This window comes from Heterocephalus glaber, unplaced genomic scaffold, assembly GCF_053883595.1.
Source record: "Heterocephalus glaber isolate CG9 unplaced genomic scaffold, H.glaber_assembly_v1.0 deba00001141, whole genome shotgun sequence".
Lineage (NCBI taxonomy): Eukaryota > Metazoa > Chordata > Mammalia > Rodentia > Bathyergidae > Heterocephalus > Heterocephalus glaber.
In genome coordinates this window covers 611,401-638,033 of record NW_028258201.1, presented here as the reverse complement: position 1 = coordinate 638,033, position 26,633 = coordinate 611,401, and the positions used below count along the sequence as shown (strand labels likewise).

General features: G+C 57.9%; 1 protein-coding gene across 20 annotated transcripts; it reads right to left on the bottom strand.

The window, feature by feature from the left end:
- Positions 1–597: 597 nt before the first annotated feature.
- Ddr1 (discoidin domain receptor tyrosine kinase 1) lies at positions 598–24,787 on the bottom strand. Of its 20 annotated transcripts, XM_087210400.1 has the most exons (20): positions 15,559–15,599; positions 15,008–15,095; positions 11,696–11,785; positions 10,682–10,820; positions 10,492–10,594; positions 10,117–10,345; positions 9,054–9,201; positions 8,790–8,889; positions 8,222–8,408; positions 7,875–8,121; positions 7,352–7,447; positions 7,106–7,257; positions 5,684–5,849; positions 4,491–4,601; positions 3,259–3,500; positions 3,014–3,141; positions 2,689–2,907; positions 2,127–2,361; positions 1,604–1,753; positions 598–1,493 (listed from the first exon to the last, which is right to left on the bottom strand). In XM_087210400.1, exons 4-20 carry the CDS (start codon positions 10,770–10,772, stop codon positions 1,353–1,355), a joined length of 2,745 nt encoding a protein of 914 aa, XP_087066526.1. In that variant the 5' UTR covers positions 10,773–10,820; positions 11,696–11,785; positions 15,008–15,095; positions 15,559–15,599; the 3' UTR covers positions 598–1,352. The 20 variants fall into 20 exon arrangements, 19 of the variants coding, with proteins under 19 accessions (XP_087066526.1, XP_012928355.1, XP_021115810.1 ...); XR_015450984.1 differs by lacking the exons at positions 11,696–11,785; positions 15,008–15,095; positions 15,559–15,599 and adding exons at positions 4,121–4,190; positions 13,955–14,339 and having other exon boundaries at positions 3,259–3,393; XM_013072901.3 differs by lacking the exons at positions 15,008–15,095; positions 15,559–15,599 and adding an exon at positions 14,776–14,794.
- Positions 24,788–26,633: the final 1,846 nt, after the last annotated feature.

The following is a 26,633-nucleotide window of genomic DNA, read 5'->3' as shown; positions in this document are numbered from 1 at the left end:
TCCTTTCTGAGCATGCGCGTGACCCCTGTGTGCAACATCTGATGCTGGGCTGCTGGCGAGACTGGGGCGACTTGGCTCGCTTAGGGACAGAGGGCTCTGCCGGCTGCGGCACAGGTGTCAAGTTCGCCACCTCTGCTCTGAAGGCTGTGCTGTGCAGTGTGGTAGCCACTAGCCACCTGCCGGCTGTTTAAATTTAAATGAACTGAAGTCTGCTTCCCAATCTCACTAGCCTTATTTCAGACGCTCAACGGAGGAAGCTAGTGGCCACCTACTGAGTGGGAAAGGTATACAGAGCATTTCCATCGTTGCAGAGCTGTCTTGGGGAGGCCCATTCTGCGGGCCACGGTTGATGACAGAAGGCTGTCTGATTCGAGAACTATCCAGGCCACGGAGCTGAACGTGTGGGAAGAGCACCCCGGCCTGCGCTGCTGCCGAGTCCAGTTCCTGAGTCGTACTTTCACGCATTCGCTGGGAGACGTTCCGTGCCCGACAACATAGGTGGTGGTAATGGCAAGAGGAGAAGAAAGAAAGGGAGTGGGGCAGAAGGATGGGGCAGGAAGTAGATTTGACCAAAACCCCAAGAAACCCACTCACACCTGTGAAAAACTCAACCTTTATTATTACCTGCCTATCGCAGGGGATTAAAATTGCCTCGAGCTAGGTCCATATATTAGTGTAAAAATCTGTCTCTCCCCCCAAAAAATGTACAAACCCCAAGTGATTATAGAAAAACCAATGTGGCAGCTACGATAGAGATGTCCAACCCCAGGGCCACAGGCCATTGCTCCCTCTGTCCTTCTAATCCCAATATTTACTCCACAGAAACATACAGGCTTAGGGAAGTCCTAGCTACAGCACGGCAGGTGGGAAGTGGGGATGCGGGAGGATCGGAGGATAGGGCTGGGATCACCCCAGGTCCAGTGTGTCCAGTTCCAGGGATAAGCACCAGGGAGCAGCTCTGTCCCTTCGTGTCCTCCTCAACCCCGTCTCCAGCCAGCGGGGTCCAGTGTATGACAGGAAGAGGGAGGCTTGGGCAGAGCCACCTCCCCAAGAGCCAGTGTCATCCAGTAAGGCCCAGGAGCTCCCGTGGGCCACGTCCAGTGTCTGCCCTGCATGTGCCCCCTTCCCCAAGGATGGCTGGTGGAAGTCAGAGGATCCCATCCACAGGGCCAGCTGGGTGGGCAGTGGGTCTCAGGGAAGAGATGTGAGCTTGTGTCCAGGGTGGGCAGGCCCACCCCCACGGTCTCACTGCCTCTCAGGTGCCGGGCCGTCGGGGGGCAGGGAGGCGCAGGTCCTCTTGTTAGTGTCACTGGCTTCCCCCAGGTTGCTCCTGAGAGGGCAGCTGGGCGTCGTCACACTGTGTTGAGTGCATCCTCTGCCAAGAACCGGTGCAGCTGGGCAAAGGGTGGTCGTTGCTCGGGCTCCCGGCTCCAGCACTGCAGCATCAATTCATACAGGCCCTGGGGGCAGGCGGGCGGCCGCGACAGGTAAACCTGCACAGCAGCATGGTGACAGCAGAGAACAGACTCCTTCAGTCTCTGGGACGACGCACCCCACCCTCCCAGCCTGGCAGTGGGTCCAGCTCCCCTCCCTCTGCTCTGACCTGCCGGCCCTGGTCCCGGAAGAACTCCCCGGCGTTCTCGATGACTTGCTCATCTGTGAGCTGCCCAAAGGGCTGGGCCCTGCAGAGCATCAGCACCTCCCACAGAGTCACCCCAAATGCCCACACGTCGCTCGCCGTCGTGAACTTGCCCTGGCACGTGGAGAGGGCAACAAAGGCAGAGAAGGACCTCAGGCAGTGAAGCTGTGGCAAAGCCCAAGTTCCCCGGCCTGATCCTCCCCACCCCTCTCCCTCTGAGCAGGCCTTTCCTGGGCCCTGCCTTCTCTCCCTGTGCTCTTCCGGTGCCCCTGGTCCTTCCTTGCCTGCCCTCCTCTTTCCGGTCCTGGCCCTCTGTCTTCCCCTAAGCCCCTTCCACCTGCAGCTCCCTGCTTCCTCTAGCCCTCTGCCTCCCTGACTCCACCCCATCACACCCCACGCCCTCTCTCTGGGCCCGAGCCACAGGGCTCCTCAGTGACAGCTGGGAGACTGCTGCTGTCCAGTCACTGCCGGCCTCAAGGGCTCTCACCATAAGGATGCACTCCCAGGCCATCCACCGGATGGGAAGCACCGCCCGGCCCTGCACACGGTAGTAATCCCCAGCATAGAGGTTCCGGCTCATGCCAAAGTCAGCGATTTTGATGGTGAAATTCTCCCCGACCAAGCAGTTCCGTGTGGCCAGATCCCGGTGCACAAAGTTGAGTGTGGCAAGGTAGCGCATGCCTGAGGCAATCTGGGCGGCCACGTGCAGGAGAATCGGGTAGCTGAGGAGGGAGCCACCGCAGGGTCACGGGGGTCCCTGGGCTCCCCCATGTCACACCATGCCTACCAGGAGAGCGGGGAGCCCCTGCACCCACCCTGGTCGGCCACTCCTGTCCAGTGTGGAAAGGAGGGCAGTCCCCACTCAGCCCCTCTGGCCGGCCAGCTCCTGTTTTGTTGGATGCACGGCTGGGCTCAGGGATTCCAGGTGGGCTCTGCCCCTTCTCTGCCCCTGGTTACCGTGGCCACCCTCCAGTCCCTTCTTGGGGCCTCTCCCTCTTCTGCCCTCTGCTTCTCCCCTCCCTCCTGGGATGCACTGGGCCTTCGGGTACCTGATCGTGGGCCCCTGCACAGCCTCCTGGTCCCCAGGGGCCACCTCAGCCACCTTGTCCTCCAGCTGATGGGCACTGAGGAACTGGTTCAGGTCACCGTTCTCCATGTAATCAGTGATCATGCAGAGGGGGTCGTCCTGCACACACACGCCCAGGAGCCGGATGATGTTTGGATCCTTGAGTCGAGACATGATCTTCACCTCCTTCAGGAAGTCGTTCCTGGAGCAGCAGGGAGAGGCAGGGGCGAGGGCTGCACCTTGCGCTGTGCTCAGGCGCACCGGACACCCCGCCCTCCCTGCTTCCAGAAGCCATTTCCAGCCCTCACCTGGCGTTCTTGGTGGCATCAGGCCGTAGGATCTTGACAGCTACCAGCAAGGGTTGTCCCTTGCGCACGCTGACGGGGAAGTCAAGACTGGCCAGATCTTGAGGGTTCTCTACCTCACACAGGTGCACCTGGAGAAGGGCCATTGGCGAGAAGGTCTCAGGGCTGGTGGAGTGACGTGGCACAGGCAAGGCTTCGGGCCGGGCACCGAGGCAGACGCTGGGTGGCTGGGCGGGTGTCCTCCTTACCTCCCCAAACTGGCCCTCGCCAAGCTTCTCCTTGAAGCGGAGCCGCGACCGAGGGAAGTCCACTCTGGGGGGCCCATCCCCAGCTGCCCCTTGGGGCAGTGCAGGCACAGCATAGGTGTTGCCCCCGGTGACGCCCTGCAGGGTGACAATGTCAGCCTCGGCATAGTGCGGGACGCTGTTGGGGGGAGGGGCCAGGAGCGGGGCACCAGGCTTCTCAGGCTCCATGTAGTCCCCACTGCAGGCTAGAAGGCGAGGGAGAGAAGACAGACAGGCGACAGGCATCAGGCACAGCCCGGGGCTGCGCTGCATACCCCACCTCTCAGCCGCAGGGACCAGGTCTGTGCCTCTCCCCGCGTTTCCCCGACACCAAACACCAAAGCTGACCGGAGAAGCACCGCCAGAGAGAAGAGTGTCTATCCTGGGGAGAGCGGCACGCCGTTGGGAATGAGGGAGCAAAAGCAGCTGTGAAGTCGTGCCCTCTCAGCCCTCCCAGCGCAGCCCCCAGACCCCCAGAGGCATCGCGGCTGGAGGGGGCAGGAAGAGGGTGGCCCAGCCACGGGCCGCGGCCACTCCCCAAGCCTTAGCCCGCTCCCCTGTTCCCTTCTCAGTTCCCCCAGGGCCTTCAGCCTGGCCCCTCCCTGCCCTGTCACCAACCCCAGCCCTGCACACCAAGCTCAGAGACAGGAGAGACAGAGCACACGGGGAAGGGGGCAACAACTCCTCATGGGCCCCACAAGTTAACCACAGAAGACAGGAGAGGAGGGAGGCAGAGCTGTCCCCTCTTGGCCCCGGGGAAGGGGGCACAGTGAGAAGGTGACACAGAGGGGGAGGAGCAGACAGGAGGGCGGGCGGGGGCCTTCACCTCTGGGACTGTGGAGAGGACACAGGGGAAGAGGGCGAGTGCCCGGGGTGAGGCCCTCCTCCTCGGAGCGCTAGAGAGAGGGGAGAACAGGCGGCGTTACCAGGGAGCGGCCCCTCTGGCTCTGGAGAGCTGCAGAGATGGGTGGGAGAGGAGCAGGAGCAGAGCTGAGGCCACAGCTTTCTACTGGGGTAGGCTCAAGGGGAGGCTGCAGAAGGAGCAAGAAGCTGCAGAGTGAGCTAAGGGCACTGAGCGTCCTGCCCCAGCTCAGGAGAGCAGAAGAGGCTGCAGCGGGGGAGGAGGAGTGCACGATGTGAGGGCTTCTCCCTGCCCCAGCAGTGTGGGGGCCGGAGGAGCGGGCAGAGGGGCTTACCCTGGGTGTTGGTGGGTTTGGCCCAGGCGGGTGTGGGGGGGCCCGGGCCTCGAGGGGGACGGGCGTAAGTGGCCAGAAGGAGGCGGTAGGCTGGATTGGAGAGCAGCAACGCTGTCGGGAGAAGGAGGGGGGGAGACACGGGGAAGGGATGAGACTCAAGGCTAGACAGACAGGGAGACCCAGAATAGGGCAGGCCAGGGCCAATGGGAATCGTGTGCTGAGACAGAGATGGGCTGGAAGAAGGAGCACGGGAAGGTTGGATGGATGGACCAATGGATGATGGATGGATGGATGATGGATGGATGAATGATGGATGAACAGATGGATGATGGATGGATAGTTGGATGGATGGATACATGGTGGATGGATGGATGGATGGATGATGGATGGATAGATGATGGATGGATGGTTGGATGGATGGATAAATAGATGGATGGATGATGAATGGTTGTATAGATGGATTGATGGTTGGATGGATGGATGATGGATGGGTGGATAGATGATGGATGGATGGATGGTGGATAGATGGATGATGGATGGATAAATGATGGATGGATGGATGATGGGTGGATGATGGATAGATGGTGGATGGATGGATGATGGATGGATGGATGGATGGATGGTTGGATAGTTGGATGCCTAGTTGGATGGATGGATGATGGATGATGGATGGATGGATAGTTGGATAGATGGTTGGATGGATGATGGATAGATGATAGATGGATGATGGATGGATGGATAGTTGGATTGATGGATGGGTGGATGATGGATGGATGTTGGATGGATGGTTGGATGGATGATGGATGGATGGATGGATGCATGAGGGACAAATGGATGTGTGAATAGAGATGGATGGTTGGGTGCACAAAAAGATGGACGGAAGGAACAAACATGGTGAGTCAGTCCAAGGAGACACAGTAAGAAAGGACAACTGAGAAGGTGGAGAAATGTACCATGACATGAGAGACAGGATGAGACCCCTGGGGATTGTTGGTGACAGATGGGAAATCCTTGAGGACAATGGGATGGTAGAGACATGAAGTGATAGAGGGTGACTAGGGACACGGAAATAAGGAAATGAGTTGAAACTGGTGAAGACAGGAAAAGAAGAGAATAGGAAAGGAAAGGGAGAGGGATTTGATGAGGGAACTGGCCGAGAGGATGGCAGTGGGGCTGGAGCCAGCCGGGCTTACCAGAGCCATTGGGGATGCAGGGCGCAGAGTGGGGCGGGTTTCCCCGCGGCCGGGGCTCTTGGTAAGGGGGTGGCTCCCGGGGGGCTGGGCGGTTGTTGATGAGGATGGTGTCCCCAGGGACAGAGAGGTGAACCGTCAGCTCCTCCTCCAGCACCCGGCGCTCAGCCTGTGGGGAAGGGGCAGTGTTAGGCATGGCCCTAGCCACCAGGGCTTCCCATGCTCCGCAAGTCTCCTGGCCATCCCTGTCATGCTCACAGCAGTCCTGCGGCTGTGGATCCTGTGTGCTCCACTTCCTCGTTAAAGGAACTGGACCTCAAGGGCATGCACGTAAGGCCCTGACGTCCCGTGACGGAATCCCAGCCCAAATCTGACCACCCGTATTTATCAGCCTTAATTTGGTCACCACAGGGAAGACATGGGCTCGGGGGCCACAAACCTTCCATTTGTCCCCCTCGGTCCCGTCTCTGTCTTTCCCCACCTGCTTCTGCCCCAGCAGGCTGACCAACTTGAGCAGCGGCCACAGGTGGGTTAGTGGGGCCAGAGAAGAGCCCGACAGTGTGGGGGGCAGGCAGGGCACTTACTAGGTGTGGTCAGAAAACGTAGTGTTTACATTTTTTAAAATTTACTGCAGTAAAAGACACTGCCATTAGTCCCCCTCAGAATCCTCTCCCTCACTTCAAACACACTCATCCATCGTCCTTGTCACTTTCTAGGCAGTGCTGAAGTCCTCTTTCTGAGTGTGTTCAGTTGTACTGTCCTGGCTTCCTGGATGTACTGAAACAACTCAAAACGTTTGTCTTTCATGGCCATTTTGACTTTGAGAAAGAGCCACAAGTTCCAGGTCTAGTGAATCAGGTGGATGAGGACCTTTCACACTGTTTTTGTTTGTTTGTTTTTGTACCGAGGATCGAATACTTGCTCTTGCGGGTCAGGCTCGGCTCGGGGGAATCACGGAGCTAAATCCCCAGAACCCCTCCGTACTGTTTTAATGAGCCTGCCTTTCCACTAGATGGCGCTCGCAGCACCATGAAATGCTTTATTAATCCAACCTCGGAAAGATAGGAAAGAGGACTTCCAGAGCTGCTTCAGAAAGTAGCAAGAAAAGTGGGTGTGTTTGAAGCAAAGGGGACTATTTTGAGGGGATTAATGGTAATGTGTCTTTACGGTAATACATTTTTAAACTTTTTCAATCATCCCTTGTATTCTCCCCAGTTCAGTGCCCCTCTCGGGGACCCTGTCCAGACTCAGGTCTCCCAAGCCTGGTGACGGCAGTGTCCCCTCACCCGTTAGGACTGGGATGGGAACTGGCCCGCCACTGTGAGTACTTCGAGTGTGATTATGCTTTCAGAGAGCCTGCCTTACGCAGGGGTTTGGACGCACGCTGGCCCTCTCGCCTGGCCACGTCCCACCAGCCTGGCCCACCTTGCTGAGGAGCCTGCGCCAGTGCAGCCGCCAGAGCATGAGCGCGATGATGAGCAGCAGCAGCAAGATGATGGCCACCAGGCAGCCGATGAGGATGGCGGTCGGGCTGCCCTCTGCCTTGGCCACAGGTTGCTGGCCGCGGGGCTCCAGCTCTAGCAGAGACAGAAGGGTCAGCACCCGGGAAAGCTCCGCACCCACTGCAGGGGGAGCCCTGGGAGGAACAGGATGCGCCCCGAGGCTGCTCACCCAAGCTGCTGACGTTGGTGGGAGGAGGGCCGGGCGGCCACCAGGGTGCTGGGGGGAAGGTGCCCCCTGGAGCTGGAGAGGAGTCGTTCCCCACATCTGGGGAGGAAGAGAAGCAAGGAGGAGTTGGGCGAGAAGCAGGGGAGCCAGGGAAACCGAGCAAGGGCAGGGGCCACAACGTGAGCCTCTGAGCAACCAGGCACGACCAGGGCCAGAGCGCGGGAACCCCGCTTGGGAACATCAGCCCGTTAGCACCAGTGCTGTGCCGCAGGGAATCGGAGTGCTCCCCCAGAAGGATGTGGGGCATGAGCGGCTTAAAGAAGAGGCTGTCTCTCAACTAGTCAGAACATCTCAGACTTGACCCCTCCTGTCGTCCTGGCTCAGTGAGGGGCCCGGAGAGAAAAGGCAGACCCAGGGAGCGGGAGAGAATGGGCTGCCCGTGGGGGAGGGCAGATAGTAGCCCGGGAGGGAGTGTGCTAGGTCGTCGGCAGTCTCGGGCCAGGGGCTGGGCACTCCCAGGGCTCACCGGAGATGAAGGAGATCTCGCTGAAGAGTAGCCAGGGCCCCGCAAAGAGGAAGCGGCACTGCAGAAATCGACCCAGGCGGCCGCCCAGGGGCACAGAGACAGCCCGGGCTCTGGGGTCGCCCAGGCTTCCCCCCAGAGCATGGCGCACGGGCTCCCCCTCCCAGGCCATGGCAGGCCCCCGCTTGAATCGACATTCCACCCCGCCGGGCAGGCGGGCGCCCAGCGTGTGCATGTTGTTACAGTGGACCTGGGGGACGGAGCAGGGACGCAGAGTCAAGGCCAGGAGAGCCGGGGCCAGCCCAGTGTCACCCGCCCCGCTTCAGAGCCCAAGCGCCGGGCTGGCCCACCTGCATGGCCTGGAAGGCCCTCAGCCGGTCAAATTCGAACTCCATCTCCACGTATCCGCTGGGGAAGCTGTGGTTGTCCCATCCCACGTAGTCATACCCTGGCCAGACCCGCAGCTCCTGGCTCTGCCTAAAGTCGTCCAGCCCTACCACGCCGTCCGCCAGCTGGCCGAGACCACCGTACTGAAGCCTGAGAGGCAGGGACCACAGGAGGCCGGTCGGAGAGGAGAAGGGAGCAACTTCCACTGGCCCTGCACACTCCCCCGCGGCCCCTGACCACCTGTCCCCTCCCACCCTGACCCCATGAAGCTCTCTCTCCTCTCCCCTGCACCACCCCAAGGACATCCCAGGTCCTTGGCAGGTCGCACGCTGCAGAAAGGCAGCGCCTTTCAACCTGCGATGTGTGCGTGTGCTGCAGCCCCGGCAGACGCGCTTTCCCACTCCCCCTAAGCGCCCCGCGGGCCAGCGCTCACCCTGCTATCCCTTGAGGCCCCCCTGGTGTGCACCCGCTGCACAGCCTGGCCTCCCTCCCATCCCCGGCTCCACACCCTGCAGGGCCCATGCATCTCACCCGCTGACCGTGAATCCATCGTAGGTGGAGTCGTTGAGAGGCACTGCCTCGGATAAGTACATGGTCTGCCCCAGGGGGGCTGTGTAGGACAGGAGCCCGTCTGGAGCAGGGCGGGAGGAGGGAGGTTACCGACCTGAGCCCCTGCCCCACCCCTGCGCCAGGCCTGGGCAGACCCCGACCTCCCAGAGGCAGGAGCAAGGATCCCAGGTGCCCCACGTTCAGTCCCCAGCCCAGAAGCAGATTCTCGGGGCGCGGCCAACTCACCCCTCCAGAGGCAGCCATAGAGCTCAACCCGCAGACACACACTCATGATGCGGTCGGCTCGGGGATAGAAGCGAACCAGTCGGGCTACCATGGGGGGCCCAAGGTCCTTCAACACCACACCCCCGGGGTCCTCGTTACCTGAGATCACCTGTGGGTCAGGAAACGGGGTGCATGTGGGGGGGACTGCGGCTGGATCCAGCCTCCCGGCAGCAGCTGCTCCCCACCCAGGGGCTGAGAACGGTGCTCGGGTGCAGCCCGCACTGGGACACGGGGACACGGGGACACGGGGACACGGGGTCTGCCGCAGACCTTGGGCTCTTCCCGAAGCCCTGACAGGCCACACTGCACGCCAAGTCCCCCACTCCTCGCCTGTCTCCAGGTATTCACGCCACTGCACCCGGATCCTTCATGTCCTGTAGAGCCCTGCACCCCACTTCAGCTCCCTGCTTGCTTCACCGCATTCCTTCTGTTCACTCAGCAGCTTTCAGCCCAGTGCCCGCTCTGTGCCAGGCACGTTCTCAGCGTGGGCACGAACCCCTCCCCTCCCAGGACGGAGACTCCAGGGAAAGCAGCTGTGAGGAGCAGGGGGTAGCTGTGGGGACAGAGCCCTGCAGGGGCCCAAAGGCACCTAGGCCGGGAGATCCTGCAGAGTCTGGGGGAGGAGCCTGCCAGGCGCAGAGCGGCCAGCGCAGACACAGCAAGCACAAACGTCCCGACCCTGGGGAGCGAGCCCCGGCTTGTTCCAGGAAAGCAGTGTGGCCAAGATGGAGCAAGAGGCAGGAGGCGCAGCCAAGCGCTCTGCCCACTGCCGAGAAGCTGGGGAGGCCGGAGGGGGCTGTGTCGGGTCTGATTTACACTTTACGGCCCAGTGTGTGTAGGGCAGAGGTGGAGCTTTGACTGCAGGCAGAAAAACACAGGAGAAACCAGCACAGCGGGGCGGGGAGCAAGCTCCGCCTGCTCTTCTGTCCGTGGTGGGAATGGGATGCCCTGAGCACCGAGGCGAGGCAGTGAGGCCCAGGAGGGGCCGAGGAGTGTGCTTGGAGGAGGGAAGGGCCAGCCTCACCTCCTGACCCCAGCGGTCCTTCCAGTCCATCCAGCGGTGGCCGTCCCGGGAGTAGCGCAGCCGGTAGCTGCGGGAGAACTCCTTGCCCAGGCCGCCAGCGTGGCGTCCCTGAGTGCCCACTAGGGCCACCAGGTGCAGCTGCCGGAGATCCACCTGCAGGTACTCCTCCTCCTTGGGGAACACAGGCCCCGCGGGACACCAGGCCCCATCCCCGTCACTGCTCTCCAGCCTAGGGGGAGCACAGGTTAGTCTGCCTGGCTGGGTCTGCCCTGCCACTGGCACTGGACTGCAGGTGGGCATGCACCCTGTCGACTGCCTCTCAGCTCAGGACAGGCAGAGGCCCGAGGCCCAGGGGCAGCCGAGGTGTGCAGGTACCTGCTGTGCCGGGCCGCAGTGGAGTCCGACCAGGAGCTGGAGACGGAGATGTCGCTGTCCGGAATGGTCCGGTCCTGCATGCCCAGCGCATAGCGGCACTTGGCTGGATGGACACAGGCGTGCGACAGTCAAGGCCCCCAGCCCTCTGCCCTCCAAGCCCTCCCTTAGGAACCCAAGATTCAGTCCTCACCCGGGTCAAAATGTCCCTTCATGTCGGCGTCTCCATCTGCCAGCAAGAGCAGCAACAGCGACAGTAGAGATCCGAGGGCCCCTGGCCCCATAGCTCCTGATGCCTCGGGCCTAAGGGGGTGGGGGCAGCATCTGCATCTCTGCAGGGGACGAGATGGGCAGGAAGGTGTGAGCAGGGGACGGGTAGACAGGACACTGCTTTGGGGATGCGAGCAGTAAAATCACAAGAATGGTCACTGCTCAGCAGCGTGGCTCTATGTTTAGTACCCGCCCCTGGGATAAGCCCTTCAGTGGAATCCATAATTTTATCTTCGCAGCCACGCTATAAGGTAGACTCTGTCACTGCCCATATTTAACCCTTTAGAGAGTTGAGTGGAGATCATCAGTGCCTCAACCCCCTTCCCCCAACCATTAAGAGGCAAAATACCCACGGACAGCAGCTTCGAACAAATAACACAGCTGCAAAAAAGTGGGCAATAAGTGTAACAGAAAAGTAAGGAAGACTTTCAAATTGACAAGGAAAAAAAATATAAACAACCCAGTAGAGAAATGGCCAAAGAATCTGAATTGTCATGTCATAGAAGAGCAAAGCCCAACCACCAACAAACATTTGTGCTTGTTATTTGTTTTTATTTATGTTTTGCAATGCAGTGCTGGGGGCTGATCTCAGGGCCTCGTCCTGACTGAGCTCTGTCCCAGCTCTTCTTTATTCTTTTATCTTGAGATAGGATCTTGCTCAGTCGCTAAGTTGCCCAGGCTGAGCTTGAATGTGCAGTCCTCCCACCTCAGACTCCTACAGTGCTCGGATTACAGGGTGCGCCACCACACCTGGTTTACATATTTGTTTTTAAATAGTGAAATTCACTAGAGTCAGGAAAATACCAATCAGATTAATGAAAAGAATTTTTCTTTGGTATCAGGGATTGAACTCAGAACCTTGCGCTCGTGAGGCAGGCGGCGGCACCACTGAGCTACATCTCTGGCCCAGGAAAAGAATTTTTGACCCAAGTCTTACTGTGTTGCTCAGGCAGGCCCTGGACACTTTGGGCTCCACAGATCACCCCTGAGCATTCCGAGCGGCTGAGATTATGGCAGGCCATGTCCCCTGTGGTGACAGATGAGTGACAAAAAGGAGCCATTGCAGTCAATGGCAGGCATGGAATATCATCATCTATGTGGAAAGCAATCCGGCAGTATCTGATACAATTAAAGACCCCATCTTCTGAACCCCAGGCCCCCAGGGTTCTGAGCAAAGGGAGCAGTGTAGCCCTAGGAGGAAGAGCAGATGCACAAGGACGTCCACTGCGGCCTTCTCAGTGAGCATCCCAGCCGGCAAGCCACAGAAAATTGCTTTCAGGGTCATGAGCTTGCATGGAGCTATGCAAAGAAACAAAGTAGCCATACAGGTCTGACTGGGGCGATTTCTCTGTGCCACTATAGAACGTGAAAAGCATACACAGATGTATGAAAAAGCACACCTCCTGAAAAGGAAGAATGAGCCCTTGGGCTTGTGCACGTCTGTGCACACATATAGACAGGGTGTGCAACAGAACAGGAGCCAGCAATGAATGGCGTGACGGGAGAAGCAAACAAAAAGGGAAAGACAATCTGGCTGTTTTCCTAAAACTAGTAAATATAGTAGCACATATTCATGTAGGGGTATAGAAGAGAATATAAACATTACTTTTATTTTTATTTAATACAGGTAGGTGTCCTAGAAAAGGCTGGGCACTCCTTGTTGAGTACGCCATGAATTAAACCTCAGCTAAGCCTGCACCAGCAGACCCTGGGCCCCTCCCACCGTCGAGCCCAGAATCTAAGAGAACTGCAGGACCCCAGCGCCTTCCAATCCCAAAGCCCCTGAAGTCCCCTAGGCCCACTGCATCCCTGGACCGACAACCTCGGATCTTTCGGGAACTTAGGGGAAATGCGGAGCCTCAGGCCCACCTGGATCTGCCAAGTCAAATCTGCATCGTAACCTGGGCCACACACCCAACCCAAAACCATTCCAACCGCGCTCTCCTTGCAAGGCACACATCTATTGTCCCTGCCTGGCTACAGGGAAAGCTGTCTCCTGTCCCGTGCCGGAGCTGGTACTGAACTCTCCAGCCCCCGTGATCCTGAGGGGCCCCGACTGCACCTCTCACGCCTCTACCCACCCCTGCCACCGGGTCCCCCCAAATCCCTGCTCTGTCTGTGGCGTCCCACCTGCCCCAGCGTCCACTTTCTACACCAGCTGCCTCAGAAGGAAGAGGGCAGGGCAGGGGAAAGGCTGAGTCGCCTTGGAGATGAGGGCGGGCCTGCAACTGGGAAGCCAGGTCACCCCAGGAGGTAGGAGGAGTGGGGGACACCTCCCCATCCCTTTGTCCTCCTCCAGCTGCTCCCACAATCCTCTAGGGCAGGAATGTAAGAGGCAGCTGAGACCCCCTAGCAAGGAGGCACCAGCTGAGGGGCCTGAGTGAGTTGTGAGGCCCTAGGGTATCAAAGGTGAGGCGGGAACCAGGAGGCACTGTGGCCCCTCCCAGAGCCCGCTGCCCTGGGCCAGGGACAGGCTGCCGGGTCCCAGGAGCAGTGGGGGATTCCTGGGCGCCTCTCCACCCCCACCTCCCTGGGAACAGCAGGCCCTTGTTCCCTGAGTAACCTTCATGTCTCTCCCAGATGAGTCATTGGAGCCAGACGGAGCTGAGAGGAGCCCAGGGCAGAGATACAAAGCCAGGCAGAGGACGGGGGTGGGGGACAGAGACACAAAGCAAGAGTTAAACAGAGCAGGCTCAGAAACAGGCGCAGGGCCCAGGGAGAAAGAGCTGCCCAGCGACCCGTGGGGACTCAGCCCCCGGCGCCGGTCACCCCTCCGCTGGGTCGGACCCACGCCGCAGCGGGTCCGAAGACGCACTTGCCCTTCTGGGCCCCTTCAGCCAGAAGCCAGCGGGGGGGGGAGCGGCCTCAGCGCTGGCCCCGTCTCCAGGCCGCTCCCCGCCCAGGCCCCGCAGCGGAGCACACGCGCCGCTCGGACCGCACACCGCCCGGGCCGGCTGGAAACTCGGGCGGGGCGCGGCGCCCCATCTCGGGCACCCGCACGGCCTCCCGGGGTCTCGCCCATTCCGAGGCGGCCGCGGCTCGCACTTGCGAGCGCTGCCGGGAGGCCGGGCTGCCGCGGCCAAGTGCGGGCCGCAGCAGGCCCAGCCCCCACGCCCTGCCCAGGCTACCAGGCCCCGGACAGAGCCGGGGAGGCCAGGCCGCCCCGGGCCGCCGAGCGCGCAGGGCTGCGGCGCACCTGTCCCGGCCCGGCCGCTCCCGACCCCGCGCCCCGGCCCGGCCGGCAGCGGGGCCTCCTCGGCGACTTCAGCTCGGGTGTCGAGAGGCGGCTCGGCAGCTGTCGGGGGCCTGTTTCGGGGACGCGGCCGGGCCGGCGCCGCCTCCGCCTCCCGCCCCGCCGGGCAGCAGGGAGGGGCCCGCGGGTCGGCACCGCTGCCCGCTCCCCGCCTCCCGGCCCGGGTCGATCGCGGGAAGAGCAGAGCGGCAGCGCCGTGGGTCGGGCGCGGCCCCAGACCCTGGAACCCGAGACCCTAAGGAGCAGCCCGGCGGGGTCGGGCGCCGCCTCCGCCCACACCCAGCCGCGGGTCCTCGGGCCCTCGCGGCGCATCCAGCCCCGGCCCCAACACGGAGCCCCCGCCCCGGCCCGACCCGCGCCTACCACTCCGCCGGCCGCTGCGCGTCTGGACCCGAGCGGCGGCGGGGAGGAGCCGGCGGGGCGGGACACCCTCGGAGCTCACCTGGCGCCGCGCCCTCCTCCCGCCCTCCGGGGGAAATGCCCAGGCGCTGGTGCCCACCGCGCCCCTGCCCGGGCTGGGGCCCCCGGGGTCAAGTGACAGCCGAAGGGGGCTGGAGCCGGCTGGAATGTGGGGCCCGGAGCCGAGAGTCTTAGGGGCCAGAGAGGGAAACCCCAGCCAACCGGGCCAAGAGCGGCGCCAGAGACCACGGGAGCCTGCCGGGCCATCCACGGCTCACACCCGCGGCCACCGGTGCCCTGCGACCTCCCCACCCAACCCCGCCACTGCCCAGGTGGGCCCAGCCCGGCCGGCCTGCCCTTCACACCCTGGCCTGCTGCCCAGGAAGGAGAACAGGAAGCAGCTGAGAAAATGGGAGGACGGGAGCAAGGAGCCACACGCACGCGCGCGCACACGCACACACACGCACGCCGAGACAGCCCCCTCCCCCGCGCGGCAGCTGCCTCTGGGGGGCAGCCTGGGTCAGCAGCTGGGGAAAGTGCGGAGCCGCTGGTGGGGGACAGGCAGGGGGGTGGAGGAGGCCCCAGGAGGAGTCAAACCTTAGGGCCCCCGAGTCAGAGGGGAAACCGAGGCCTGGAGTGTGCGAGAGCTCATGGCTCTGAGAGGAAGGTCACAGCTCTGGGTGGCCTGGGGAGGGAGGAGGAAGAGGCAGGGGACCAGAGGGACACGGGGTCAGATGGGTCGACGACGGTGAGGGAGCTCTGAGGCTGGGGACGCTGGGGGCCGGGGGGGGGGGAAGGAGCGCACAGCAGAGGGTGGGCAGCGGGGGCCTCAGGAGGAGCCCGGACAGGAAGGAAGGGGCCCGAGGCCGGGAACCTGATGGACACAGAGGCAAGGAGTGTGAAGCGGAAGGTGTCAAGGACAAAGGAGAGAAGGGGTGGGAGCAGATGGGCGCACAGAGCTGGGACTGAGATGCGCAGGAGTGGGCAGCGTATTGCGGGAGGGGGCGAGCGGCCGGGACCCGACCTCGTCCTGCTGCAGGGCGCGCCGCTGCCTCCCCGGGCAGCCCTGCCCCCCACCCCGGCTGGTTGCTGCCCACGGCCCCCAGGTCCCTCCCACAGGGCGGCGCAGCTCCCAGAGCGGCTCTCACCTCCAGCTCAGGGTTTTTCTGGGTCCCCGTCACGCCGTCTCAGGCCTTTGGGGTTCCGGCTCTGGAGCTGCTGAGGCTGCCTGGCTTTGTCCGAGCGTCCGGGCCGAGGCCCAGGAGCAGCTGCCCGGGCCAGCTGCGGCCGGCTTCGATGTGACCATGGCAACCCAGCCCGCTCCCCTCACTGAGCCTCTCGGCCCCCGCAGAGAGGGAGGGGACAGCCAGGCCGGGAGCAAGGGGGAGAACTGAGAACTGTGAGACCCCAGACAAAGGGACCCAGACAAAGGGAAGCAAAGGAGCCAAAGCAGCCCTGAGAAGCTGTAGCTGGGGCATGGAGGGCGGCGGAAGGGGGCTGGGAGGACCAGAGTGGGAGAAGAGCGACCCGAGGTGGCCCTGGTGTCCTGGCCTCCTTCCGGGTCCCGACAAGGCCTCCCTCCTCCCGGACTTGGCTTTGCATCCTGGGGAGAAGCAGAACCTGTAGCCGGCCACCCCGACCTGTTCCACAGCGACGCCTAATCACACCGAGGGCCGCAGGAAGCACCCGGGGCCTCCAATTTCAAACGCGCACCGAGTTGTCACCTGTAACAAATGGCACTGTCAAACAGCGCGCTCCAATTCTCAACCCCAAAGCCCCACAAAGCTGACCAGGCTGGGGAGTGCTGGCATCGCTCTGGCACTGGCACCGGCAGAGGGGAAGCCAGGCCACCTGCCAGGGGAGAAGCCTCCCTGTCACCCCCACACGGCTCCCCTGGGCTGTGTTCTCTGCCAGCCACTTCCCGCGAGCGCCAGGAGTCAGGAGTCGGGGTGGTAACGAGGTGGCGTCTGTCAAGTAAGGCCTGGCTGATGAAGCAGCCACCGAACTGCCCTGACCGAAGCCTTCAGATGCATCACTTGCCTCTGAGCCCCTCCTAATCCACTCCCCCAACCGTTACTCAGAGCTCTGGGAGCTCCCTGAGGCAAGCACGCCTGCCCTCCAGGCACCACGGCCTCCTCCAGGGCCAGGTGTGTGTATGTATACAGGACTGCACATGCCAGGCTGGCCGATGTGCAGATGTAGCGGGAAGGGCTGGGGACCCAGGTGCTCCAGCACGGGCAGGAGGGGACCCAAGGAGTCAGAGGAGGGTGTCACACAGGAGCCAACCCTGACCGGCCTTAGATCAGGGTGAGACTTGCAGGCCGAGCTGGCATGGGTGTGTGGGAGCCAGCTGGGGCTGGAAGCAGGGTACACGGGGAGCAAGGGCAGAAAGGCCGACTTGGGCCTCTCCTTAGCAGCTTGGGCTGTTCCAAGAGCGAGGAGGAAGGGCCTGCGACAGGATCAGGTTTGTGTCTTCTCCAGCGTGGCTTCCCTCAGGGCAGTGGCTGCAGGGAAGGAGCCAAGCCTGTGGAGTCCTGCCCGTGTCCTCGGTGGTCCCGGGCCCCACCCCCAGGAGCGGAGGACGGGAGCTGTGCCCTGGGGAGGGGTCTCCCTGCCCACCGAGGTGGGTGCAGCAGGCTCTTAGGAAGAGAACCAGGCCCGGAGAAGTTGGGAGTTGCCTAGGTCCATGGCAAGTCGCCACCTCCCGCCCAGGACTTCTCAGACTCCTTCACTTGGGTTGTTGTTTTTTTTTTTTTTTTTTGGTACCAGGGATCGAACTCGGGTCCTTGTGCTTGCAAGGCAAGCGACGGAACCACTGAGCTAAATCCCCGGCCCATCACTTGGGTTTTTGAAAGGGTTGAGTCCTGCTTCCCCGGGGAACCTCCCTTTGGTGGGCTTCACAGCTCCTGCAATGAGCAGGAAGGCCACCGGGCGGCGCCCGTGGCAAGGTGACTGGTGCCAGCCACTGGGAAAGGACTGAAAGCCGCTTGATAGGTCTGGCTGTGTAGCCCAGGCTGCCCACCCCACCAGGCCGCCCCGGCCTGGGCCACAGGTGCGCACTGCACCCAGCTGAGCAAGGCTGAATGCAGTGCAGGTGTCCACAGGGCTGCTTAGGGTGCGACATCACCACATTCAGTAGCAGGGATTTCACCATGAGCCCAGCGGGCCCAACTCTGCCCCCAGCACCCTGCAGACTCCTCTTCCTGCCTGCAGCCCCTCTGTGAGCAGCACTGTGGAGCTGGAGCTGGGGTTCAGACCCGAGTCTTCATGCATGCACTATACTGCTGACCCGCAGCCTTAGCCCAAACTTAGACTGCGGGGTCTTAGCCATCATCACTTCGAGTGCTACAGGTCTCTATAATTTAGTGTGCAATTTTTTTTCTTTTTTGGTACCGGGGATTGAACTTGGGACCTTGCGCTTGTGAGGCAGGTGCCAGAACCACTGAGCTAAATCCCCGGCCCTAAGGTCTATAATTTATAAATTCAGAGTCCTTGAAGATCTTGGGATGAGGTCTTTAACTCTTCCAACTTCTTTCATCTCCCAAGAATACTGTTACTCAACTCATTGTTGTTTGTGTACAGAGAAGTATCGAGATCCAGAATTGGCAAATGAAAGCCAGGCATGGTGGTGCATGCTTGTAATCCCAGCACTCAGGAGGCTGAAGCAGGAGGATCACTGGAATTCAAGGCCAGGCAGACTCATAGCAAGACCTTGTCCCCAAAAACAGTCACCAGGCATGATGACACATGCCTGTAATTCCAGCACTTGGGAGGCTGAGGCAGGAGGGTCACTACAAGCTTGAGGCCAGCCTGGGCTACATAATGAGCTCAAGGCCAGCCTGAATGGCACAGCGAGACCCTGTCTCAAAAAAAAGAAGAAAAAGGGCTGGGGATTTAGCTCAGTGGTTTCACCGCCTGCTGCACAAGCGCAAGAACCAGAGTTCGATCCCTGGTACCAAAAAAAAAAAGAAAAAGAAAAAAGGCAAATGACTTACTTAAAGCCACCTTGCAAGTCAAATCAGTGCTGATACAGTGTTTCTTGGGCCGGGTATTTAGCTCAGTGGTTCTGGCACCTGCCTCACAAGCTCAAGGTCCCAAGTTCAATCCCCGGTACCAAAAAAAAAAAACAACCCGTGTTCCTCAAAGTAAAGTTTCTGAACTCCTGTGGAACCATGGATACCCCAGGAGAATTATTAAATCCCATGTTTTCATTTCCTTGGAAATTTTTGAAAAAGGCACTTGATCATAGGTAACTCGTCCTGGCCTGCTCATGCGTGCCTGCTTGAAGTTTGTTTATCCATTAGCGCTTCCGTTGTCTTGGTTGTGCCAATGCAGTGAGAGGGCCAGAGGCAAGCACTAACGTGTTCTGCAGCTCTGTGAACAGACTGGGGAAAGGGAAGAGCTGAGTCATCCAGGCACCGGCCCACAGTGAGAGGCAGCCAGTTCCCGAGAGCCCGCCTCAGCAACACTGTTCATCACTTTAACTTAATGTTAGTTTAAAATTACCTTTCCACTTTTGTTTGTATTAATTGCTACTTTGTTTTGGGGGGCGTTTTTTTTGGTATCGGGGATCGAACTCAGGACCTTGCGCTTGCAAGGCTGGCGGTGGAACCACTGAGCTAAATCCCCGGCCTTGTAATGTCTTAAATAAGAAGCATAAGGAAAAAAAAAAAAGAAGCATAAGGAATTCCTGGCTAGCTGGGCCTGCATGTAGTTTGCACACGATTAAATCATGTTTCCAGGGAAGTAAGACCTAGCCGGAAAATCACCAGCCTGGAAAACTAGAGATCAAACGCACCAGCCCCCATCAGCCTATCCTGGCCTTTGCTGCCTAGCAGAGAAGCCACCGCACAAGAGGCCGGCGAGCTGTCACCGGCAGGACACTGGGCAGCACCATGGCAGCCACCAGTAGGGTTTATTTTCCACATAGGTCTTGGGGAAACATGGAATTATAGAAAGAGCTGAAGTCCATGAAAATTGTTTTCCTCCCAAAGTGTTCGTCCTCACAGTGGAACTAAACTAAATTTCAGCAGTCTCCAAGAAAACCTGCCATAAGTAAACCCGGCGTGAATCAGGCATTCACAAGCAGGTCCACGACCAGCCACGTATGATCCAAACATGCTTCGATACTTTTCACAGATCTCCCCAGCCTCAAGGCCAAGTATGGGGAGGTTAGAATTTGGGGCTCCTGGGCTATAGAGAGGGGGCTCACAAGTGAGGGGTCACAGGGCGGGCATGGGGGCAGTGTTACAGGGCACAATCGAGATTGAAATGAGACTGTTTAGAATCTTTCCCTAAATATGCACAATTTTAAAAAGGAAATGGCTTCAAGCAGAAAGAGGGGAAAGGCTCTAGGTCAGTTTCCCCGAATGCTTGTGGCTGCGAGTGTCAGGCGCCTGAACAGAAACCCTGGAAGGTTCTGGGTTAATTCGGGCTTAATGGCGTCGTCAAGGACATGGCTTCTTTCCACCTTCGTGTCCCTGCTCCGCGTGTGGAGTGGTCCCATGGCCACTCGCAGCTCAGCGCCCTCAGCCACCCTAGGATCCGCCACACTCACCACCCCGGCCCAGGCCCAGCCCTTCAAGAGGAGCAAGGGAGGCGCCTGGCCACCTGGACCAATCCTGACAGCAACCCGGGGCCCACGGAGGGATCCTGTCCCTGAGTGCACAGAAGGGCAGCCCCAAAATGAAGCTGGAAGAGCCCTCAGACTCCTCTGAGCCCACCCAGGCTCACCAGTGTAGTAAGCTGTGAAATCCTTGCAGCAAGGAAGTAGGGGTGGCTGTTTTGTGGGCTCCAAAAGCATCTCCTGGGAGAGGCTTCCGGAACATCGGACACGCTTTTGCAAGGGAACTGCCCACCGGGCCAAAGGGGCTGGCCCCTACCCAGTGGGCTCCGGGAAGCCTCTTTAAAATGAAGAAAATGGAGCCTGGGCACAGTCAGATGAGGGGGGATGAAATGAGGTTAGTGGCACAGGCGGCAGGAAGGGGCTGTTCCGTGTGTGTGTGTCTCATTCCCAGTCCTGCACACGGGAGGAACCCAGGAGGGGCGCGCCTGCTGGGTCACAGCAGCAGGAATGGCCACTTGGGCACCCTGGAGCAGAGCCCCAGCTCTGCAGCCGTATGCGGAGCTGACCCATGGGAAGAGCAGGCTTGCCCCTGCCTGGGGCGGATGGTGGGGCTTCCTGAAGGCTCAAGGCCAAGGTGGGAGGCTTCACATATGGCGGTCACGTGAGTGGGGAAGTCTGCCTCTGCAATTCCCCACCATATCACTGCGGCCCGTTCAGACACGGCGGTGGGGGGGGGGGTCCCCAGCTCTCCTGCACCTCTCAGCTGGACTGCAGGGAAAACACTGGCAAGGACTTCACAGGACCTGTCCCCGCCTCAGGGTGACAGTGATGTGCTGACACACAGCCCATAGCCGCCAGCGCACAGCCATTGCTCGTCCGCAGAGACCCAAGCCCCGTCATGGCTCTGGGGCGCTTCCAGCTCCCTCACTGCAGCAGCCGCCTGCCCACACCCACACCCGGCCAGGTGCAGCCTGCTGGCTGCTTCCGGACCTGTTCTCCCAGAGGAATCCCACCACAGCCTGGCTGAGCCCTGGCCTGAGGACCACAGGCAGAGGGAGGGAGAACATTAGTCTATGGGGATCTAATGGGATTGGCCATTTAATTTATTGAACTGACTTCATGACAGCATGAAGTTGTTCAGGGTCTTCTTAAAGTCTTCATCCTGTGCTTTTCAGATTGGCAGAGACAGGGGAGGGGGGGACCCAAAGTCCCCGTGTTCTGAATCAATCAGAATCAGTCAGAAGGGAGGCAAATAACAGAGGAATCTGGAGTTTCTGTTCTTTTGTTTTTGTTTTGTTGTTTTGTTTTGTTTTTTGTTTTTTTGAGACAAGGTCTCACTGCAGTTCCGACTGGCCTTGAACTTGCTATGTAGCCCAGGCTGGCCTTGAACTTGTGGTGATCCTCCTGCCTCAGCCTCCCAAATGCTGGGATTACAGTTGTGCCCCACCACACCTGGCCTTGGAGTTTCAATGGCAAGCAATGGAATAATTTCCATGATGAGTCCTGGCCAGGAGGCTACAGTTCTGCCTGGAGTGTGGTCTGGTTGCCCCCAGTCCCAGCAGGAGCCTCGGCTGGGGCTCTGGGCTATGGCACCTCATCTTCGCCAGAGGCCTTGAGATGAATCAGTCACTGCACCACAGTGCCGCGCCGGGCCCTGGATCTCTGCAGTGTTTGCTAGCCCAGGGACAAGTCCCTCTGAGACCTCCTTCTGCTCCTCACCGCACTTCCTTCCTCTGCCTTCCACCTGCCCGCTCCCCTCGACAGTCCACCTCCATTCGCCTTCCCAGAGGCCCCAGCTCCTCTTGGTCCTGCGCCAAGCAGCCCGCTTTCTCTGGGCCTGGCAGAGCCCGGGTCCCTGCTGCATTTGTGAGGTCACCGTAGGCCTGGCCAGCCTCTCTATTACCTGTTCCTGCCACTGGGAACCGTGTAGGATAGGAGGGAGGAGCTATCCTGGGGATGGTGCTTCCGTCTGGTTGTCACCAGACACTTCCAGCACAGCAAGGGTTCATGTCCCACAGGGTGGCAGCCCACAGCAGGCTGGCTAGAGCTGGAGGCCCAGTGGAGAGGCAGGCTGTCAGGGCCTATTTGCTTGAGCAGTGACAGGCTTTAGACAAAACTCACCCAAGCAGAAGCGGCAGCCAGGCATGATGAACTTGACCCAGTGAAAAAGTCTTGGATGTTAAACCCTGAGAGCTTTCTTTGTTTGTGTGTTTTTGGTCTTGCAGCAGACTATAAACTCTGTGGACACAGAGACTGTGCTTGTCTTGTGCACCATGCGGCTGGTGCAGAAAAGGAATGCAGGGAACCTTTGCTGAGTAGAAAGGGTAAGTGGTCATTGCTCGTCACCATGTCTGATTTGGCCCCTCCCGAGCCCAGCAGAGAGCCAAGTGCCCACCAGATGCCTGGGCTCTACAGGACTCGGAGCACTCGGCGGGTCTGGGCGCCCTGCAGTGAAGCAGAACACGGGAGGGCAAAGCCCCACCCCACCATGCTCAGGCCCCCACTCTCCTGCCCCAAGCAAACCAGGACCTTGAAGAGCCCCAGGTCCTAGGCCAAGGCCTGGCTGCAAATGGCCTTGGTCGAAGTTGACCAGAAGTCCAGATAGCAAGAGACTCAAGGGGTATCAGTGCCCCTGTGGAGCCCCAAAGACACAGGCTGAGGGGCTGGGCTTGGCGTCTGCAAAGCACAGTAGCTCTCACACAAGACAAAAAGCTGCTCGAAAGTCTAAACCTTAGCCAGACCCAGTGCTGCACATTTGTAACCCTAGCGACTTGGGAGACTGAGACAGGAGGACAAGTTCAAGCCCAGCCTGGGCAACTTAGTGAGACCCTATCAATGAATGAATGAATGACTGTAAACCTTAAAAGGCTGGGGATGCACCTTAGTGTGAGGCTCCTGTCTGGGAAGAAGAGGCACGGGAAGCTCGCTCGCTGCCCGGGAGGTGGAGCAGGAGGATTGCGGGGTTGAGGGCCTACTAGCCTTCCAAGACTGGGGGATTGGTTTACGGACCGGATGTGGGGCTGGTATAACAGAGCTGGCACAGGATTATGTTAGGTTCTGCCCCAAAGGTCACCCGATGGCTTCAGTGATCCCAAAAGAGGGATCCTAGAAGCCACAGGAGGACATTTGGCTGAGCAGTAGGCCAAGGAACAGTTTCACCTGCATCAAGGAGTCAGGAGATGAGCAATGCCAGAAAGGGAAAGTGTTATGTTAAAAAAAATCGATGAAAGTGCTAAATAGAGAGAATGTCAGCTATGCCCACCAATACAGGGAGAGCTGATGGCACCTCACAATGCCTCTAGCCAGAGAAGTCCTCTTCTGGCGTCTTAGTCACTTCCTCATGACTGAGACACAATACTTGTCACCCACAATTTAGAGAAGGGGAATTTTCCTTTGGCTCAGGGTGTCAGAAGTTTCAGTCCATGGTTAGCCAGCTGCAATGCAGAAGCAGCATGGTGGAAGAGCCTGGGCGGAGGAGAACTGCTCATATCATGGCAGCCAGGAAATAGAGAGCAAAAGGAGAAGCCAGGGAGGGAGATGCACCCTTCCAATCAGGCTCCAGTGGCCCACCTCTATCCAGGCTCCACCTCCTAACAGCACACTCAGTTGCTTAACTCATTAGTGGATGAGTCCACTGATGAGCACCTCATGCCTGGGATGCAATCACCTTCCAAAAGCCCCACCTCTGAGCACAGGAGAAACATTCTCCATCTAAACCAAAGCACCCAGAGAGGTCCAAGGTCCAAAGTAGCAAGATGAGAGAGGAAGGATGGAAATGCACATACGAAACAAGCCCGTGTGGTTAGTGCAGTAAGTCCCTGACTAATGAATGAGTTCTAGTCTAGAATTGTTCAGAAGTTGGATTCACTGATAAATTAACACAGTGAGTCTTATACAGTGCAGCTGTGAAAGTTCGCGGCTCGAATGTTCATAAGTCAGGGACTTAACTGCAGAGACACCATGGTGTTGCTGAGGACCCCACTTCCTTCTACCTTGCTGCTCTGCCACTCCCTGAGGGCTTCGATTTTGTTTCCACTTGGGAAGGTGACCTGGCCCTATGTCCACATCACCTGGCTCCCTACTGTAGCCAAGGGAGAGAGCATTACCCCAGCCATTCAGGAACAAAGGTTGTTGCTGACTCTGACGCTGTTGGTCAAAAGTTACAGACAGAGCCATACCTAGCTCCAAGGGATGCCAGCAGAGACAATCGCTATTCAGGGTGGCTTCAAGTCCAACAAAAAACTGAAGAGGGGGTGGATGTTGGGGGACAATAGCAGTTTGTGCCACTAAGCCCAAGGTGGGAAATGAGAGACCATCACCATGCACCTCAAAGGGAAAAGACCTCCAAATAAAGTTTGGTGTCCTTACCCTTACCTGAAATTGAGCCATTTAATTATAGGTTTGTGGAATTACAGTGCTCAGATTACCTTTGAAATGTCATCAAACCTGCCCCAAATTTTGAGAGGCAGAAAGAGAACAAACCCCGTAATGGACTTAAAGAGACAGAGAGAGAGAAATGCAAATACAGTTGCTTCCTTATCCCACCTTCCCTCCATGAGGTTAGGCTAAGCAGTGATAACAGAAAGACTGAAGCTTATTTCAAATAGGCTGCCGAGAACTCTGCACCAAAGGCTGTGTGCGCCCGAAGAGCGGCTTCCTGACCTGGGAGCTCAGCTGTCGCTGTCCGCCTCAGACCTGTCTCTTCTTGTCGCAGCCGCATTCACCACCCAGACCTGGGGCTCTGGTCACACACCTTGGGAAGCATCTACTCCGCCACTCAGCCCCTTGGCTATTCACTTAAAGACAAAGAAAAAAGGTTTATTGAGGAGCAACTGACACACAACAAACCCGCACAGATTTCTAGTATGCCCTTTGACAAGTTTTGTCCTGTGGAAACCAACACCCAATCAAGGTATCCAGCAAAGGTGTCCACCCTCCCGCAAGGTTTCTCAAGTCCTGCATAATCCCTGCCCCTCCCCAGCCCATTTCCAAGCAACCGCTGGTCTGCTTTCTGTCTCTGTAGATTAGTTTGCATTTTCTAGAGTTTTGTATAAATGAAAGCATACAGTGTACAGTCTTTCTTGGTCTGGCTTATTTCATCCAGCTGTCAGTCTTCAGACACTGTTCCAAGGGAAGCGAGCTGAGCTCGGAGAGCCCTGCCCGGAGTCGTGCTGCTGGCTGTGCACAGACTGGGTGCCACACATCTTGTCAGGCTGTAGAATTTTTCTTCGAGGGTGCCAAGACTACTTTCTGGTTAATGGATCTTTCTTAAACCCAAACAAGAATGAGTTGCACTCTTAATTTTTTGCCAAAACATATAAACTTGAACATCAACCCTCTTTTACTTCCTCCCACTAAATTCAGTTAAGGAAAATGAAGCACAGAGAGGAATCCTGAAAAATACACCGTCCATTGCTCCAGCTCTGGGGTGTTTCGATTTCAGACACTCACAGCACCGTGAATTTTGACCAGACTATTTCAGACCTTGATAGAATCTCTTACAATGAATTATGCCTTGGCATTGCATTCCCATCTCAGGGAGACTTAATCAGAACCGGACATAGTGCTGATGAATTTATGGCTGAAATAGCACATCCGGAGTTTGTTTTAAAAGATACCCAGAGAAAATGTTCGAGGGGCAGATTAAGTGAGTACGGCCACTCTCTGGCTGACCTTAAAACGTTGCGACAGCAGTGTTCATTATATTCGTCTCATGGCTTTTGTGTATGTTTGAAAATTACTATCACAAGCAGTTCTTTCAAACACAAGTGAGAAACTCCCCTATTGTCTTTATTATAGGGATATTGCTTAAGACATTGTTTATTCATCATTTTCAAACAAGTATGCTTTAGGTGTAATTTTAAGGCTTAAGCAAAATAATAATTTACCTCAGTCCCACTTGGTTCAGAGTAAGCGCTCGATATGCAATGATTATTTATTATATTATGATTTCATCAGAATTGAATTGTGGGTATCAGCAGCCAGACCACCTCAAGCTTGGACGTTTCCTTTGATGTTGGACAAAGAGCAAAGTGAAAATGTCTTTCTTCTGAGAAGTTCCTTGTAGGTGGTTTTCTGGGAACCGGGTGGACTTAGGAGGTTAATTGAGCATGAAATATTAAATGAATAATACACCGTGACCAAGAGTACAAAGATAGCGTAATATTTTCAAATATATCATGTATACAGGCCAAAGGAAATAAAATATATGGAAATTTGATAAAAATTGGACAGTCAGTCCTGTATGTATATATTTTTAATAGAATTCTTAGAACCTGGGAGTAAAAGGGTACTTTCTTATGCTAAAGGATATTTATTTTATTTTATTTTATTTTTTGGTACCAGGGATTGAACTCAGGTCCTTGCGCTTGTGCAGCAGGTGGGGAAACCACTGAGCTAAATCCCAGGCCCCTTTATTTTATTTTTTAAAGGATATTTATTTCAAATAAACAACTAAAATAATATTTCCTGAAGTTTTCCTAGTATATCGAGAGTGAGGCAAATTTCCCACTTAGAATGACCATCACTGCCCCACTTCCTAACAGTCACAAAACAAGAAAATATAAGATCAAGGAGCCTGAATATATCTAAATATGTACTAGAAGGAGGAAGAGATCAAGTTATTCTTTGTTTTTTGTTTGGTTGGGTTTTTGTTAG